At 42.8% G+C, this 19,996-nt stretch overlaps 1 protein-coding gene across 1 annotated transcript in view; it reads left to right on the top strand.

The window, feature by feature from the left end:
- MEGF10 (multiple EGF like domains 10) overlaps positions 1–19,996 on the top strand; it is a 182,162-nt gene that overhangs the window by 102,090 nt on the left and 60,076 nt on the right. Inside the window, exons 6-7 of the mRNA XM_019422125.2 lie at positions 14,818–15,064; positions 16,467–16,587. Coding sequence (XP_019277670.2) covers positions 14,818–15,064; positions 16,467–16,587 — 368 coding nt within the window. The remainder of the gene's footprint in view (positions 1–14,817; positions 15,065–16,466; positions 16,588–19,996) is intronic.

Below are 19,996 nucleotides of genomic sequence, written 5' to 3'. Positions count from 1 at the left end.
TCATGCGTTGTTTCCTGGTTCCTCCTTTTACTTTTCTGGCCTCCAGGTACCTGCCTACCCCTCTGGGCACATTGGTCATCCGCAAGCGGGAAATTTCTAAATCCAGTTTCTATCTGGCAAGTAAAAATAGGATGTCACCTAGCACTGGGTTTCACTGCAGGCCTGAGCTTTTTCCATTTGGCTTTATGAAAATGGTCAAAAGGGATGACACCCCACCTCGTTTTTTACTTTGCGGAGTTTGTGGGCAATTTGTTTTTGAAATTCACATTGGGAGAACCAAGTTGTGCCTTTTGTCATGAATGATTCATGCAAGGCAGACAGTACAAACCAACGACAGGCCTGTTATTCTAGCTTTATGTACAGCTGGAGGATGTTTCTCTAGGGTGGTTTTTTGTTTTGTTTTGTTTTGTTTTGTTTTTTGTTTTTTTTTTACTGGGGTGGGATATTCCAATGTGCTGACCATGGAATAAAATTTCTGCTATACTAGATCCATGCTGTGTCACACATACCAAAGGAACGTTTTGTGTGATTAGTATGTCCCACCATTCCCATGTGACAGAGAGAGAATTAAGTAGAACAAAGTTTGGGAACTTGCTCAAGGTTCCATGGTTATGAAGTGACAGTAGCTGGGGTCCAGGTCTGTCTGATGCTGAATGATTATACCCTTCCTTGAGCCAGCTCGTGATTGATGAAGGTCTGTAACAAGGTGAACTTGATGGTAAACGTTACTCCTTAATCTAAGGGAAAAATGATTTCATCCTTTCCTTTTTTCTGTTGTCGTTGTTGAGGAATGTTGTGGCTGAGGCAATGTATTAATGTGCCCTTGTTCTTTGCTCCAAAGCATCTCTCAACTTGGCATTTCTGTGTATCTCTCATTGTGCTCCTTTCTTTTATTCTTTCTCTACACAAAGACGTGAGATTTACTAAACTATCTGCTGTTTGTTCGAAGAATGTTCTTAATGCCACGTTTTTGTCAATACATGGGTTTCTGTGGACATGTTGAGATATTCTGCATCAAAACCATTCTGATGAAACTGCTGTTAACACTTTAAAGCCTGGCAAATATAATTTTTAGGCCAAAAAAATATTTTTCAAACATCTGTGAGATGTTTTTGGCTTAGAATGTTCCCCTTTGAAAATCAGGGAGAAGCCGCGAATGTGTGCTGATGGCAGATTTTGTCACCGTTGGGCATTAGTTGCCTGGGATGGCCTGATGGGGTACGGCAAGATCACAGCTTTGAGGCATTGACAGGTTCGGCTGAGTCCTTGCCACTGCCACTTGAATGCTAAGTGACTGAGCAAATTATCATCTGAGTTAATTTGGCACATGATATGTTGGAATAATTATACCTGTGGCATTGAGTTATTGTGATATTTGAATAAAATAGCTGCATAAGGCTGACGCACGTTTGAAACTTGATGTATCTTACAACCCCTTCGTTCTCTTCCCATCCTTTGAAGGGGAGGTTGGACTGAGGGTTTAACGTGGGTCAGGAGAAGGATGCCTTGGTGGCTCAGTCGGTTCAACACCTGACTCTTAGTTTTGGCTCAGGTCACGATCTCACAGTTGGTGAGTTCGAGCCCTGCGTTGGGCTCTGCACTGATAGCCCACAGCCTGCTTGGGATTCTCTGTCTCTCCCTGTCTTTCTCTGCCCCTCTCTGGTTTGTTCTTTCTCTCTCTCTCTCAGAAAATAAACATTAAAAATTTTTTAAGTGGGTCAGGAGAGGAGAATGTTCCCAGACGTGTTGAGATAGTTTTACCCGTTGGTCTCCTTGTGGAATGTGGCTCTACATTCATGATCGATTCCATTCCTCTACCAAACAGACCACGAACGCTGGCCATGTGCCACGTGGGTCTAGTTTTCAGTTTGGTGTGCTCCTAAAGCTAGTTGACATCAATACCATTTTCACAGTGAGCTTATTGGTTTTTTTGTTTGCATAGAATCATTATCAACTTACAGAAGCTCTTCAGATATGACATCTCCTCAATCGTATTTTCACTATGTTCTCACGACTGAGGTAATTTCCTAGTTCCAGTGCCCCTAAATAGTGAGTCATTGGCTGACCCCATGGGCTGGCTCAGTGACAGGTTTTATCATTTGCTGCCCTGCCTTCATGGGTCATATCTGGTGAAATTGTGGGATATTATGTTTAAGCAAAATATATAATTTCACTCCTTCAGGAGCAGGATGGCTTCATGAAAAATGCTTGGCCTTTGAATACGGATGCCACCCCTATCAGCCTGGTGTTTTGGGACACTTTGCCTAAAGAGTCTCATCCTAAATATCCTCTGTGTGCTGAAGATGATAATGATGACCCACCTTGTTGTGATTGCTCTGAGGACCAGAAAGTGGTGTCTGAAGCATGGAGCACAGAATCTGGCACAATACAAAGGCTCAGCAGATTGAATCCTTTAAAAATCATTTTTTGCTTGCTTTTCTCATACTGTCAAAAGGATGTACAATGATTGCAGAGAATTTAGAAAAGGTGGTTAATCTAAATGAACGAAGGGAATGTCAAGCATATTCTTAAGACCCAGAGATCCCCAGTGGTGCCATTTGATCATAGAGCCTCTCAATATCTGTCTATCTGTCTATCTATCTATCTATCTATCTAAGTCTGTCTGTGTGTCTGTCTTTCTGCCTTTGTCATGCTCTTTCTTCTCCCTGACTCCCCCAATATTAGGTTCAGCCATTATACAGTTGCTGATATTTGGCCTTTTGTGACCTAAATTAACAACAGTTTCATCTAGTACATTTGAATATATTGCTAAAATTGGATCATGTGGTACCATTTTAATCTACTTTTTTAAAATGAAGACATTGCTAATGTTTTTCAAGTTCATTAAATATTCTTCTATAATATCACTTTTAGATGATATGTAATGTTCCATTGTGTGATTATACCCATTTCTTTTCACCAATCCTCCATTACTAGAAAATTGGATTGTTTTCAATTTTTTGTTACTATAAACAGTGCTAGGATAAACATGACAGCTTTGGAGGGAGTAAGTATCATGGTTTAGAATGCAGACTAAAGGGGGCGCCTGGGTGGCTCAGTTGGTTAAGCATCCAACTTTGGCTCAGGTCATGATCTCAGGGTTCGTGAGTTCGAGCCCTGTAGCCGGGCTCTGTGTTGACAGCTTGGAGCCTGGACCCTGCTTCTGATTCTGTGTCTCCCTCTCTCTCTGCCCCTCCCTTGTTCATACTCTGTCTGTCTCTCTCTCTGTCTCTCTCTCAAAAATAATAAACATTAAAAAAAAAAAAAAGGAATGCCAACAAAAGGCAGAAGGTCTGTACTTCCCTGCTTCCTGCCTGTGTACCTATAACAAGTCACCTGGATCTCAGTTTCTTCTTCCACAAAATGGGCACAACTTCCAAATAGGACCTACTTCATAGGGCCATTGTGAGAGTTCATCTGTCTCTAGTGCCGAGGAGAGTGTCTATGGGCACACTGTAAATATTACTAATGGATTAACTACTGTGAATTGTTCCTGTCATTATACACATATGTTTATTTCTTTTGGAAAAATATCTCAAAGGAGGAATTTTGACTGAAGAGCTCTCAGTACCCGATTCAAGATTAATTTCTAAAATAGGTGTGGATTACCCACAGAAGTGTGTAAAAGCGCTGTTTTCATGTAAAGGGGGAGGTTATCTCCATCACTGTACGTCTCAGATTCATCATTGTTGTGACCCCATCTCGTGACTGAGGGTGCACGGTTTTTCATGGCTTAATATCCCTTAAGTCAGAATGCTTCCAACCATCAGAGTCACCCGGATAACTGCTGTGACATGCCAGTGTGGGACCTTCTGTTGACAACTACTGAGATCAAGAAAGGCTGTCAGTGTGTCTTAACACCTGTGAAATTAATTAAGTCTTATTTGATAGGGAACAAGGCAAACATATATAAAAATTGTGATCTGAGTGCAAGATGAGCGTCATGGCAGATATATATATGGATGTCTTCTTCAGAGAGCATCTCAGATTGGGTCTGAAAAAATGTACCTGTAGGACAGAGATTTCCAGGCTGAGCTTGGAAACCTGGGAAGGACTGATGGAGGGAGAGGACGTATCTAACACCTCTCCACATCTACTTGTTTCTATACCTACTTCTTTTGTCATGCACAGGAAGATGATCGCGGCCATGATGCGATAGAAGGGGGCATTCATGGACATTTGCGATTTAAAAGCCTTGTGACTTTTGCATGCCTTATTCTCTCCACATGTAATATCTCCTACAGCTTCCCTCCCTTTCCAGTCCCCCGTCTTTCTCTGTACAAACCCTCCACGCTTTACCTAAATAGGGCACACTCTGCCTTTAGGTCTCAACTTAGACATTATTTTCCCAGCTCAACCACACCGTTTTGGGGTCATTCCTCTGTTTTCTGTTGTACCTTGTACCTCCCCCTACTGCTTATCGCGGGGTATTTTAGTGCCTAATAACTTAATGCATCTGCTGATAACCTGTAAGCTTCCAGAAGCATGCGCTCTACCATTCTCCTTTGAATCCTAAGCCTAGCCCTATGGCTGGCACATGGCAGGTACTTGAGAGGTGTAAATTGAGTGAATTTCAGTACCCAGCCCATGGATGTAACCTGTGGTTACTGGTAGCACTGGAAGTTAGCGCCATAAGGGCTCCGGGGTGAGCCCATTGTCTTGCGAGGATCCAGTGCTCCGCTAGCTGTCATTAAGGGTTGTAGCAAGGACGGTATACTTCTGATATTACACAGTAGTTTAACCTTCCTTTTATTTTCACCTTATTGTGAGAGCTTATTAGAGCATGCTGTCCATGCTGCCTGAGACCCTCATTAAGCTTTCCCCAAAACAGCTGCATGAATCTGGGCACAGAGCATCTAGAGCCCATTTCTAGCTGCCAGCACAGCAAGAGATGAAACTAGGAGCACCTGGGTGGCTCAGTCGTTTAAGCCTCTGACTTCGGCTCGGGTCATGATCTCACCGCTGGTGAGTTTGAGCCCCGTGTCGGGCTCTGTGGTGACAGCTCAGAGCCTGGAGCTTGCTTCAGATTCTGTGTCTCGCTCTCTCTCTCTGCCCCTCCCCTGCTTGTGCTGTTTCTGTCTCTGTCTCTCTCTCAAAAATAAATAAACATTAAAAAGAGAGAGAGAGAGAGAGATGAAACCAGAAGCTGAAAATGAGTCCTCACTCCTTTCGAAGCATCAGGGTTCTTTTCAGTGTAATTTGAAACAAAAGTTGGTTCATCTACCTTTTCCTATTAGAATATTCTAGCTATTGCCGTCTTAATGTAACCAATTTTTTTTTAAGGTTTTCAGTGTCAATAACCAACCTAGTCACTTTTTCTTTAGGCATGAAATGCTTGCCCTGTGAGATTAGAGTGAGGGGTTAAGTAAAAGACTTGAAGTGATTTGAGTTCAGAGTCTCCAAACTGCCTTTCCAAACACAGTACTTGAATTCAGGATAACCGGTCAAGCTTGACGCTCATAAGGAGCAAGTTCTGCCTCTTGTCTAGTCAACATACCCTTGTATTTGTAGCAATCAGGTAAGAAAGCTGGCTTTTGTGTGATAAGCTGTAAAAATGGAAGTGTTGCGGTAGTTGAATATGACAAATGAAGAGAGGAAAGGAAGTCAGTGATGCCTAAATTCAAGCCAGGCTTCTGTGTCCCACTTGTTCTGTTTCCTGCTTATTTGTCTGTACGCTTCTGTATGTGGATGCCCCCCCCACCCGCCCCTGCATCGCTTATGTTGGCGCCCAGTATTCACATGGTGAGGTCCATGTATCAATGGCCTGTTAGGGAAACACAGCCCCAAAGGGAGAAGCTGTCACTTCAAAGCATACCACAGTGCTTAGATATAGACAGGAAATTAACCATGTCGGCATGATAATATTTCCTTTAAAGCCTGAAACCCTTTCTTTGATGCTGATAGTTATCAATTTCTGCTATGAACTGTTTCTATCATGAGGAGGTGTCTTAAGGGTTTTTGTTTTGTGTGTGTGTGTGTGTGTGTGTGTGTGTGTGTGTGTGTGTGTTTTGGGTTTTTTTTTTTTTTTTTGCATTTATCTAACCCCAAGGAAATAGGACTGGTCTCTCCCTGACTGCTCTTCTGGGAGAGAAATTGTTGGATGGGATGTGGAAGGGAATCACAAGAGAGAAGAGAGACGTGTTCTGTCCCCTCAGTACCTTGACTTCTTTCTTCCCACTCCTCTCCTGATGTTGTAAAACATATTCCATAAAATGTATGCGTGCCAGCACACCATTATCCCACTGCCACTGTGGGAAGAAAGAACTCTAACCCATCATGGTTTTTTCTTTCTAAGTGCTTCTGACACAGTCAGGTTGTCCTTATCAAGGTAGTATTATTAACTAAAATTGTGTTTTGTGTTGCTCACTTAATACCCCAGGATACATTAAGAAAAAATGAATATTTAACTTAGCATATGAGGCTCCCACAAGTTGAGAGGGATATGGAAACTTTGGAGATGGTTGAGCAGAGAAAGTGAGTGAAACTGAATAGCTTTTTTTTGTTTTTCAATATATGAAATTTATTGTCAAATTGGTTTCCATACAACACCCAGTGCTCATCCCAAAAGGTGCCCTCCTCAATACCCATCACCCACCCTCCCCTCCCTCCCACCCCCCATCAACCCTCAGTTTGTTCTCAGTTCTTAAGAGTCTCTTATGCTTTGGCTCTCTTCCACTCTAACCTCTTTTTTTTTTTTTTTCCTTCCCCTCCCCCATGGGTTTCTGTTAAGTTTCTCAGGATCCACATAAGAGTAAAACCATATGGTATCTGTCTTTCTCTGTATGGCTTATTTCACTTAGCATCACACTCTCCAGTTCCATCCATGTTGCTACAAAGGGGCATATTTCGTTCTTTCTCATTGCCATGTAGTACTCCATTGTGTATATAAACCACAATTTCTTTATCCATTCATCAGTTGATGGACATTTAGGTTCTTTCCACAATTTGGCTATTGTTGAGAGTGCTGCTATAAACATTGGGGTACAAGTGCCCCTATGCATCTGCACTCCTGTATCCCTTGGGTAAATTCCTAGCAGTGCTATTGCTGGGTCATAGGGTAGGTCTATTTTTAATTTTCTGAGGAACCTCCACACTGCTTTCCAGAGTGGCTGCACCAATTTGCATTCCCACCAACAGTGCAAGAGGGTTCCTGTTTCTCCACATCCTCTCCAGCATCTATAGTCTCCTGATTTCTTCATTTTGGCCACTCTGACTGGCGTGAGGTGATATCTGAGTGTGGTTTAGATTTGTATTTCCCTGATAAGGAGCGACGTTGAGCATCTTTTCATGTGCCTGTTGGCCATCCGGATGTCTTCTTTAGAGAAGTGTCTATTCATGTTTTCTGCCCATTTCTTCACTGGGTTATTTGTTTTTCGGGTGTGGAGTTTGGTGAGCTCTTTATAGATTTTGGATACTAGCCCTTTGTCCGATATGTCATTTGCTAATATCTTTTCCCATTCCGTTGGTTGCCTTTTAGTTTTGTTGGTTGTTTCCTTTGCTGTGCAGAAGCTTTTTATCTTCATGAGGTCCCAGTAATTCATTTTTGCTTTTAATTCCCTTGCCTTTGGGGATGTGTCGAGTAAGAGATTGCTACGGCTGAGGTCAGAGAGGTCTTTTCCTGCTTTCTCCTCTAGGGTTTTGATGGTTTCCTGTCTCACATTCAGGTCCTTTATCCATTTTGAGTTGATTTTTGTGAATGGTGTGAGAAAGTGGTCTAGTTTCAACCTTCTGCATGTTGCTGTCCAGTTCTCCCAGCACCATTTATTAAATACACTGTCTTTTTTCCATTGGATGTTCTTTCCTGCTTTGTCAAAGATGAGTTGGCCATACTTTTGTGGGTCTAGTTCTGGGGTTTCTATTCTATTCCATTGGTCTATGTGTCTGTTTGTGTGCCAATACCATGCTGTCTTGATGATTACAGCTTTGTAGTAGAGGCTAAAGTCTGGGATTGTGATGCCTCCTGCTTTGGTCTTCTTCTTCAAAATTACTTTGGCTATTCGGGGCCTTTTGTGGTTCCATATGAATTTTAGGATTGCTTGTTCTAGTTTCGAGAAGAATGCTGGTGCAATTTTGATTGGGATTGCATTGAATGTGTAGATAGCTTTGGGTAGTATTGACATTTTGACAATATTTATTCTTCCAATCCATGAGCAGGGAATGTCTTTCCATTTCTTTATATCTTCTTCAATTACCTTCATAAGCTTTCTATAGTTTTCAGCATACAGATCTTTTATATCTTTGGTTAGATTTATTCCTAGGTATTTTATGCTTCTTGGTGCAATTGTGAATGGGATCAGTTTCTTTATTTGTCTTTCTGTTGCTTCATTGTTAGTGTATAAGAATGCAACTGATTTCTGTACATTGATTTTATATCCTGCAACTTTGCTGAATTCATGTATCAGTTCTAGCAGACTTTTGGTGGAGTCTATCAGATTTTCCATGTATAATATCATGTCATCTGCAAAAAGCGAAAGCTTGACTTCATCTTTGCCAATTTTGATGCCTTTGATTTCCTTTTGTTGTCTGATTGCTGATGCTAACACTTCCAACGCTATGTTAAACAACAGCGGTGAGAGTGGGCATCCCTGTCGTGTTCCTGATCTCAGGGAAAAAGCTCTCAGTTTTTCCCCATCGAGGATAATGTTAGCTGTGGGCTTTTCATAAATGGCTTTTATGATGTTTAAGTATGTTCCTTCTATCCCAACTTTCTCAAGGGTTTTTATTAAGAAAGGGTGCTGGATTTTGTCAAAGGCCTTTTCTGCATCGATTGACAGGATCATATGGTTCTTCTCTTTTCTTTTATTAATGTGATGCATCACGTTGATTGATTTGTGAATGTTGAACCAGCCCTGCAGCCCAGGAATGAATCCCACTTGATCATGGTGAATAATTCTTTTTATATGCTGTTGAATTCGATTTGCTAGTATCTTATTGAGAATTTTTGCATCCATATTCATCAGGGATATTGGCCTGTAGTTCTCTTTTTTTACTGGGTCTCTATCTGGTTTAGGAATCAAAGTAATACTGGCTTCATAGAATGAGTCTGGAAGTTTTCCTTCCCTTTCTATTTCTTGGAATAGCTTGAGAAGGATAGGTACTATCTCTGCTTTAAACGTCTGGTAGAACTCCCCTGGGAAGCCATCTGGTCCTGGACTCTTATTTGTTGGGAGATTTTTGATAACCGATTCAATTTCTTCGCTGGTTATGGGTCTGTTCAAGCTTTCTATTTCCTCCTGATTGAGTTTTGGAATAGTGTGGGTGTTTAGGAATTTTTCCATTTCTTCCAGGTTGTCCAATTTGTTGGCATATAATTTTTCATAGTATTCCCTGATAATTGTTTGTATCTCTGAGGGATTGGTTGTAATAATTCCATTTTCATTCATGATTTTATCTGTTTGGGTCATCTCCCTTTTCTTTTTGAGAAGCCTGGCTAGAGGTTTGTCAATTTTGTTTATTTTTTCAAAAAACCAACTCTTGGTTTCGTTGATCTGCTCTACCGTTTTTTTAGATTCTATATTGTTTATTTCTGCTCTGATCTTTATTATTTCTCTTCTTCTGCTGGGTTTAGGCTGCCTTTGCTCTTCTGCTTCTATTTCCTTTAGGTGTGCTGTTAGATTTTGTATTTGGGATTTTTCTTGTTTCTTGAGATAGGCCTGGATTGCGATGTATTTTCCTCTCAGGACTGCCTTCGCTGCATCCCAAAGCGTTTGGATTGTTGTATTTTCATTTTCGTTTGTTTCCATATATTTTTTAATTTCTTCTCTAATTGCCTGGTTGACCCACTCATTCTTTAGTAGGGTGTTCTTTAACCTCCATGCTTTTGGAGGTTTTCCAGACTTTTTCCTGTGGTTAATTTCAAGCTTCATAGCATTGTGGTCTGAAAGTATGCATGGTATAATTTCAATTCTTGTATACTTATGAAGGGCTGTTTTGTGACCCAGTATATGATCTATCTTGGAGAATGTTCCATGTGCACTCGAGAAGAAAGTATATTCTGTTGCTTTGGGATGCAGAGTTCTAAATATATCTGTCAAGTCCATCTGATCCAATGTATCATTCAGGGCCCTTGTTTCTTTATTGACCGTGTGTCTAGATGATCTTTCCATTTCTGTAAGTGGAGTGTTAAAGTCCCCTGCAATTACCACATTCTTATCAATAAGGTTGCTTATGTTTGTAATTGTTTTATATATTTGGGGGCTCCGGTATTCGGCGCATAGACATTTATAATCGTTAGCTCTTCCTGATGGATAGACCCTGTAATTATTATATAATGCCCTTCTTCATCTCTTGTTACAGCCTTTAATTGAAAGTCTAGTTTGTCTGATATAAGTATGGCTACTCCAGCTTTCTTTTGGCTTCCAGTAGCATGATAAATAGTTCTCCATCCTCTCACTCTCAATCTAAAGGTGTCCTCAGGTCTAAAATGAGTCTCTTGTAGACAGCAAATAGATGGATCTTGTTTTTTATCCATTCTGATACCCTATGTCTTTTGGTTGGTGCATTTAATCCATTTACATTCAGTGTTATTATAGAAAGATACGGGTTTAGAGTCATTGTGATGTCTGTATGTTTTATGCTTGTAGTGATGTCTTTGGTACTTTGTCTCACAGGATCCCCCTTAGGATCTCTTGTAGGGCTGGTTTAGTGGTGACAAATTCCTTCAGTTTTTGTTTGTTTGGGAAGACCTTTATCTCTCCTTCTATTCTAAATGACAGACTTGCTGGATAAAGGATTCTCGGCTGCATATTTTTTCTGTTCAGCACACTGAAGATCTCGTGCCAATCCTTTCTGGCCTGCCAAGTTTCAAAAGAGAGATCAGTCACGAGTCTTATAGGTCTCCCTTTATATGATAGGGCAGTTTATCCCTTGCTGCTTTCAGAATTTTCTCTTTATCCTTGTATTTTGCCAGTTTCACTATGATATGTCGTGCAGATCGATTCAAGTTACGTCTGAAGGGAGTTCTCTGTGCCTCTTGGATTTCAATGCCTTTTTCCTTCCCCAGTTCAGGGAAGTTCTCAGCTATTACTTCTTCAAGTATCCCTTCAGCACCTTTCCCTCTCTCTTCCTCCTCTGGGATACCAATTATGCATATATTATTTCTTTTTAGTGTATCACTTAGTTCTCTAATTTTCCCCTCATACTCCTGGATTTTTTTATCTCTCTTTTTCTCAGCTTCCTCTTTTTCCATAACTTTATCTTCTAGTTCACCTATTCTCTCCTCTGCCTCTTCAATCCGAGCCGTCGTGGTTTCCATTTTGTTTTGCATTTCGTTTAAAGCGTTTTTCAGCTCCTTGTAACTGTTCCTTAGTCCCCTGATCTCTGTAGCAAGAGATTCTCTGCTGTCCTCTATACTGTTTTCAAGCCCAGCGATTAATTTTATGACTATTATTCTAAATTCACTTTCTGTTATATTATTTAAATCCTTTTTGATCAGTTCATTAGCTGTTGTTATTTCCTGGAGATTCTTCTGAGGGGAATTCTTCCGTTTGGTCATTTTGGATAGTCCCTGAGTGGTGAGGACCTGCAGGGCACTTCCCCTGTGCTGTGGTGTATAACTGGAGTTGGTGGGCGGGGCCGCAGTCAGTCCTGATGTCTGCCCCCAGCCCACCGCTGGGGCCACAGTCAGACTGGTGTGTGCCTTCTCTTCCCCTCTCCTAGGGGCGCGATTCACTGTGGGGTGGCGTGGCCCGTCTGGGCTACTTGCACACTGCCAGGCTTGTGGTGCTGGGGATGTGGCGTATTAGCTGGGGTGGGTAGGCAAGGTGCACGGGGGCAGGAGGGGCAGGCTTAGCTCGCTTCCCCTTAGGTGATCCACTTCAGGAGGGGCCCTGTGGCAGCGGGAGGGAGTCAGATCCGCTGCCGGAGGTTTGGCTCCGCAGAAGCACAGAGTTGGGTGTTTGCGCGGAGCGAGCAAGTTCCCTGGCAGGAACTGGTTCTCTTTGGGATTTTGGCTGGGGGATGGGCGGGGGAGATGGCGCTGGCGAGCGCCTTTGTTCCCCGCCAAGCTGAGCTCTGCCGTCCGGGGACTCAGCAGCTCTCCCTCCCTTTGTCCTCCAGCCTTCCCGCTTTCTGAGCAGAGCTGTTAACTTATGACCTCCCAGACGCTAAGTCGCGCTTGCTGTCGGAACACAGTCCGTCCGGCCCGTCCGCTTTTGCCAGCCAGACTCGGGGTCTCCGCTTGGCCGGGGAGCCGCCCCTCCGCCCCGGCTCCCTCCCGCCAGTCCGTGGAGTGCGCACCGCCTCGCCGCCCTTCCTACCCTCTTCCATGGGCCTCTCGTCTGCGCTTGGCTCCGGAGACTCCGTTCTGCTAATCCTCTGGCGGTTTTCTGGGTTCTTTAGGCAGGTGTAGGTGGAATCTAAGTGATCAGCAGGACGCACGGTGAGCCCAGCATCCTCCTACGCCGCCATCTTCCCTCCTCCCTGAATAGCTTTTAAAAAATAAGTAAAAGTATTGAGGGTTGTATTTAATCTTGCAAGAAGTGGGATCAAGGATACCTTCACATTTCGGGAATAAGATCATTTATAATACAGAGAACGGTGATGAACTAAATCACCAAATCGACTGGTTCAGATTATAGGATAAGGGATTTGGCTTATGTGGAATGAAGCTGTTCCTTACTCTTAGGATTGATGAACCAGGGAACAAGTTACAAAGGATTGTGTAACTTACCTTAAAAACAGGGTATGTTCTTTTCTACTTGGATACCCTAGGGGGTTTAAAAAAACATACTGTGTATTTTTTTTAAAGTATAGCTCCTAGATTGAAAGAGTTATAATTGAACAAAAAATTCTGTGTCCATATCCATAGGCAATAAAGGAAACAACTGTATGAATAACAATGAGGCTTAAATCTCAGAACTACTACCTAATCTTTCTTTGTGAAAGATGATTGTGAATTCTTAGGTAATTGCTTTCTTGATCTGCCTTAGATTCAATAATCTTCTTATTGTTTTTAATTGCGCTAAAGTATGTTTATTAAGGTGGTAATGAGAACGAAGCCATGCTGATTAAAAACAAAATTATTCATTTAAACCTTTTGATGTTATAAAATGAAAGGTTGATTCTAATATTGGAAGGTGAATCCTGTACATCTCCTAAGTTATTTGCTGTGTGCCTAGTTTGTTTTGTTTTCCAATGGTTGATTCTAGATCTGTTAAAGTTACAGAATTTTTATGAAGTGAAACTGTGTCTTAAGTCATAAAAGCAGTTTATCCTAAGAGCTCCAGGCAGGGTGCTTCTTCCCTAGTGTTTTTTATAGCATCTAATTAGTAAATAAATGCACAGCTGGGTAGGCAATGCATATTGAGTTAGTTTTGCTTATCATCCCCCTTTACAATTTGTAGAAGGTTCGGGATTGAAAATTTTTCCTTTCCTGCTCCCCTATTCCTGCTCATCGACTTGAATTGCAGTCATTCCTCCTTTCCTTTGGAATTATGCTTTTAAATCTATTTCTCAAATGTTCTTTTCTGTTACTGTCTTACCTGGTTTCGTGTGCCTGTTGTCTTTTTCCTTTGCTGTCCAGTTTCAGTTTCATGTTTGTCTAACTGTTTAAATAAATTTACTGAGTTTATTTATTTTTTAAACGTTTATTATTAAGAGACAGAGAGACAGAGCATGAGCATGGGAGGGGCAGAGAGAGGAGGAGACACAGAATCTGAAGTAGGCTCCAGGCCCTGAGCTGTCAGCACAGAGCCTGGTGAGGGGCTCGAACTCAGGATTGGTGAGATCATGACCTGAGGCGAAGTCGGATGCCCAACCTACTGAGCCACCCAGGTGCCCCAGTTTACTTTTTTTTAGCAGTTATTTATTTTTGAGAGAGAGAGAGACAGAGAGACAGAGAGACAGAGCATGAGCAGGGGAGGGCCAGATAGAGGGAGACAGAATCCACAGCAGGCTCCAGGCTCTGAACTGTCAGCATAGAGCCCGATGTGGGGCTCAAACCCACGAACCAGGAGATCATGACCTGAGCTGAAGTCAGATGCTCAACTGACTGAGCCACCCAGGCGCCCCAGTAAGCCAGTGAATTTAAGTATTTGTATCAATAATTTTCTCTCTTTTCGGATTACCTCCCAATCCACACATTCTTTGACACCTTGAAAGCAGATCAGTTTTCTTTTGGATTACTCCAGCCTAGACCTATAGCAGGGTGGGTTCCCTCCACAGTAGCTCTGCCTACAGGACCCCTCTTGGTCTCCAGGATCACTGCCTGAGGCAGGCCCCTGAACCTCACTTACTTCCTGATCTACTGCCATTCTTCTTGCCCCATCTCCCTGCCTCTTGTGAGCTCCTTCCTGCCCCTTCCTCAGAATGTAGCTAGATGACCTTTCTAGGACACAAATCTGCATTGTCTCTCATTGTTCGAAATCCTTTACGGCCAATACCGTATTCTCAAGATGCAATCCAGTTCCTTAGTGTGCATTTAATCCCTTGTATGAGCTGAACCTTCCCATCTGGATAGCTGGCCTCCTCTCCCCGCCCCCCCCCCCCCCCCCCATTAGTTACATCTCCCCTAGCCATTGACTCTAGCCACATCAAACTCAACACTCTGGGTGCAGGAAACAGGCCAAGCAAAGTCACGACGCTGGAAAACGTAGCTCTGCTTGAGCAATGGACTGATTGGAAGTGGCCCACTTAGTGCTGGTCACATTTATGAAGCATTGCCTGGGCTGGTGTCAGAGCCACGATGTCCAGCTGAGGAGGAGCAGCGAAGGGGTCATGAAGCCGTCTCGTCAAGGGGAGAGGAAAGCGGGTTCTGAAGAGCTTGCTCTTACCCGCACCCATACTCTGACACCCTCCATTGTTTTTCCCCCTCTTCAGCCTGTGACGGTGATCACTGGGGGCCCCACTGCAGCAGCCGGTGCCAGTGCAAAAACGGGGCTCTGTGCAACCCCATCACGGGGGCTTGCCACTGTGCTGCAGGTTTCCGGGGCTGGCGCTGCGAGGACCGCTGCGAGCAGGGCACCTACGGTAATGACTGTCGCCAGCGATGCCAGTGTCAGAATGGAGCCACCTGTGACCACGTCACGGGGGAATGCCGCTGCCCGCCGGGATACACTGGAGCCTTGTAAGTGACACAGGGCCGCGCAATGTGGCGGAGGCCTCTCACCTTCTCCGTTCATGCTGCTGCCACCATCGTCTTCCCGTGCTTCTGTTTCTCTTGCTGCCTGAAGTCACAGAGAGGTCGGGGCTCCAGACACAGATGGGGAGATCAGCAGTGACAGCCACTAGATGTTCCTGCTGTTTAACTCTTGAACATCAGACCCCAACCAAAGTCGGAGGGCCGGCTTCCATGCTGTCCTTCTGGCAGGGCAGAGACAGAGAGGACTGGGATGTTGCATTGAGTGGAAATATTTGGGGGTTGCTGGGGCAGATTTGAGGATCTGCTTCGATTCCCCAACAAGTGCATTTATTTTACACTGCTCATAGGTAATGATCCGTGCTGTTCTGCTTTGTGTGGTAACTAATTAGCTGGAGAAAGTTGGGGTGGGTTTAGTGCCCTAGAAAAGAGAAAAAGGGGAAGATGTTGGAAATAGTCCATGATAAAAGCTTAACTGGGTTATTTAATGCCTGTGGATACATATGTTGCCTTGTGAACATGAAAGAAATGTATCACATCTGTGTAGGATATGTGGGTGCAGATAGTTTCATTCTTTCTGGATCAAATTGGAGCATCTTCTTAACCTCCACTACTTTCTTTATTTGGTATGAAGGACATTCTTCAGTGGCTTGTATAAGCAAACAGAATAAGAGGCAGAATTTGCCAAAAAAAAAAAAAAGTAGGATATAGAAAAATATCATTCTCTTACTGGGAAAATTACACTTGTAAATCACAGAGCTAAAACTTGAAAAAATGCGGCTGATTAGGTAAATACTTCCTGCCAACAGTATTAATAGCTATAAAGTAGAGCTAAAGGAAAAACTGCATTAGCCTAGAAAGCCCTGGTTTTTGGGAGAATGATCATCTCAAACGACTTAATTGTTAATATTGCTCTTACGGGTTTTTATCAAGGCCACAATGGGCTTTGGAAAACTTGGACCAATTTTACAGGAGAGCAGACAAGACAAAGCCTTAGCGAGGAAAGTTCATTCATAGAAAAAGGGTGGGGGTTAAAGTCATGGAAAACGATCAGTTTCAAGAAGAGATTGTTGGAGATTAATTATGAGGAATATGTACACAAAGCAGGGGCTGTGCCAGTGTTTCAGTCTCCTTTGAGGTTTGAACAGACACACAAACAAAAGCAGATAAAACAGTTTCATCACAAAATACCCCCAAAGAAAGGAAAGGTCTAGGTGACCCCTCAACGACCTTTCCAGCCAATGTGGTTAATACCTTGATGTTAACGAAATGAAGAATTCCGAACGGACAAAGCTATCTGTTTTAGGGTCCTGGGTGCTGTTGTGTCTGAACCCGAGGGTCTTGTGGTTGGGTCAGTAATGGTATCTTTTGTCACACCTCAATTCCTCAGCTGTGAGGATCTTTGTCCCCCTGGCAAGCACGGCCCACAGTGTGAGCAGAGATGCCCCTGCCAAAATGGAGGAATATGTCATCACGTCACTGGAGAATGCTCTTGCCCTTCTGGCTGGCTGGTAAGCTCCCTTCCTCCCCTCCCCCACCCCAAAGGGCACATAGGAGACTTTAGCACAAAGGAAAGTTGTACCGATGGTTAAAGGTGGCAAAACTGGAAAGACCTGAGCATTTTTAAAGCTGGAAGCCTTCCGTCCATTTTCAGGCAGAAGGTGATTAAATCTTGAAGTGCACTAAGGGTCCTCATTGGAAAACATAGTGGCCACCTGTCCTGCACTTTCCCTCAGGATAAAAAAAAAGGGAAATATTTCATCTCGTGTATGACAGACAATGCTGTTAAACACTGGAAGAATCTAAATATTAACATACCTCGGAGATACTTCGGGTTTGGTTCTAGACCACAGCAATAAAGTGAATACCACAATAAAGTGAGCCAAATGAATTTTTTGGTTTCCTACAGCATATGAAAGTTATTTTATACTATACTGTAGTCTATTAAGAGTGCAATGGCATTATGTCTAAAAAACCAATGTACGTAACAAAGCAATTACATTAGTAACATCAGAGATCGCTGATCACAGATCACCATAACAAACATAAAAGTAATGAAAAAAATTTGAAATAATGTTAGAATTACTAACATATGACTCAGATATGTGAAAGGAATAAATGTTGTTAGAAAAATGGTGCCGGGGTGCCTGCGTGGCTCAGTCAGTTACTTCGGCTCAGGTCATGATCTCATGGTTTATGAGTTCCAGCCCTGCATCAGGCTCTCTGCTATCAGCACAGAGCCTGCTTCAGATCCTCTGTCCCCACTTCTCTGCCCTTCTCCCCTCTCTCTCACATGCTCTCTCTCAAATATAAATAAGCATTAAAAAAAAAAAAGAAAAGAAAAAAATGGCGCCAACGCGGGGGAAAAAATGAGCCCCTGGCTGGCTTAGTAGAGCGTGCGACTCTTGATCTCAGGGTCGTGAGTTGCAGCCCCACGTTGGGCATAGAGCCTACTTAAAAAAAAAAAGAAAAGAAAAGAAAAAGAAAAAGAAAGAAAAATGGTATCACTGAACGTGCTGAATGCACGATTGTCACAAACCTTCATTTTGTTTAAAAAACAAAACACGCGGGGTGCCTGGGTGGCTCAGTCAGTTAAGCGTCTGACTTCGGCTCAGGTCATGATCTCATGGTTCATGAGTTCGAGCCCCACATCGGGCTCTATGCAGCTCAGAGCCTGGAGCCTGTTTCGGATTCTGTGTCTCCCTCTCTCTCTGCTCCTGCCCTGCTCACACTCTGTCTCTGTGTCTCAAAAAGTGAATAAATGTTAAAAAAAAAAAAGGAAAGAAAGAAAAGAAAAGAAAAGAAAAGAAAAAACACACAATGTGTCTGTGAAACACAATAAAGCAAAACACAGTAAATGAAATATGTCTGTAATTGTTTTTATAATTAAGTTCCATGGATCACTATTGTTCTTTGAGACCATTATTCTCAACAGAGTGAGTGTTATGTGAACAACTGATCTGGTCATATATTTGTGGAGGCACAATTGAGGTGAACCAGGTTTATTACCAGGTATGGCAGAGTTTCTCAAAGCCTTTTGTATGCAAATCCAAGAGGAAGCTGTCACTCACCACACCTCCCAAACTTTGACCATGTTACACTTTCTTCGTGTCGTGTCTCACGGGCTTAGTGTTTTGCGACATTGCAACACACTCAATATCAAAGCTGATTTGCCAACTAGCTTTCTCTGAAACCTGGGTGTGATATGGTCATTACCGGCATTGGTTTGTGCGTACATCTGCTTGAAGGCACAAGAGTGAACGACCAAGGTCTGTTTCCTTCAATAACAAACAAAAATTAAGAGAACGGTTCACTTCACTATCCCCTTCTATCACCAGCAGCTGTAGTGAAACTATGTTGGTAGGGTCATAAGAGACTTCTTGATTATTAGATCCAGTGCTGACCTTTCTGTGCTCATTCTGCTTGACTTCACCAAAGCTTCCAACCCTGTTGCTCATCCGCCTCCCTTTCATAATCTTTTTCTCCATTTATTTGATAACCCCTCTCCTACTTCTCTTACTGAAGATCTCTTTTCCTAACCTCCTTCTTCTTCACACCTCTTTATTACAGCATTTCCTAGGTTTCAGTCTTATCCTTCTTCTCTTTTCTCACTATAAATCTCTGAAAATCTCACCCAGATCCATGGCTTTAACAGTCATCTACTGATTTTTCCCAAATCTTGACCTTCCTTCTGAGTCCAGACATATATTTGTCACTGTCCTATTAAACACCCCAACCCAGATGACCTGTAGACATGAAGCCACCATCTACTTGGGCTCCACCCAAGCTGGAGCCTTAAGGGCCAGACATGGAGTAGAATTGGTCTGCTAATGCCCTTGTTGTAGTCCTGAAGCAAAGGAGAACTGGAGTTCACATCCCAGGGAGAATCATGGGAAGTAAGGGAGAGTTCAAGATGTGAGGACCATGTAGACAAGGGGAAACGAAATATTAGACCCAAGGTGAGCGTTAGAAAGGTAAGCAGACAAGACAAGGTCTGGTTCTAGAGGCAGAGCCCAAAGAAACCCCTTAAATCAATGGAGTCAGAGTGAGGGGCCTTTACTGAGTGGCTGATGATGGGGTGAACAAGGGAGCTCTTGAGAAGTACTGAACTGGCTCGAGCCACATCAAAGTCATTGCTAATGAAACAAAACTTGTCATGAACCCAAGTCTTTCTTAAGGCTACTCCTTTTCTGCTTTTTAAAAATCTTCGTTAAAACCAGCATTTCTTTCTTCTTGCCCAAGGTAGAAATACTGAATTACCTTTGACTCCTTCTCTTCTTCATTTCTTATAAGCAGTCTTTTGCCGTTGTTGGACATTGCTTGGTTCTTGGCAAGGGAAGGATTTTGTTGGGGCAGCAGAGTATCCGGAAAGCTCCATGTTCTTTGGATGAAGAGTTATAGGCATTCTACTCCAGGACTATTGTATAGATGTTGTCTGTATAGTTGCCTCATCTTGAGATTGAAGCTTTCTTCTTGGTTGGGATGGTTATGGTGTGGGATACTGACAGCCACAGGCTTGGACCATGAATCCCAATTACTGGGTAGATGGATCTTCCCATTCTCCAGTGTGTCTGTACTCTGAGGCTGCTACCTTGGTAGAAGTTTTTTTACTGAATGCTTCAGGTCATTTCTCAATCTGTGAATTGAGAGCTGAGCTTCTAAGGTATACTTCTCTCTACAATATTTTATTTGTGCTATTACTCTAGGTGCTTTTCAAAGATGAAATATATACCTTTTACATATACACACACATGCATTTCAACTCCTAAGAATGCCTTACTTAAAGCTATTTGCTCACGTTAATCTTTACTCACAAACAATATTTCAACAACATCTCTAAAGCTGATGGGGGACCATTACAAAATGTGGGTAGGGTCAGTCCCTGGGAGAATGAGAATTTTCACCAGAATTTCTGCTTAC

The sequence above is a fragment of the Panthera pardus genome, unplaced genomic scaffold (genome assembly GCF_024362965.1).
Source record: "Panthera pardus isolate Hobbes unplaced genomic scaffold, ASM2436296v1 HiC_scaffold_2, whole genome shotgun sequence".
NCBI lineage: Eukaryota > Metazoa > Chordata > Mammalia > Carnivora > Felidae > Panthera > Panthera pardus.
This window is presented reverse-complemented; position numbering and strand designations above follow the sequence as displayed.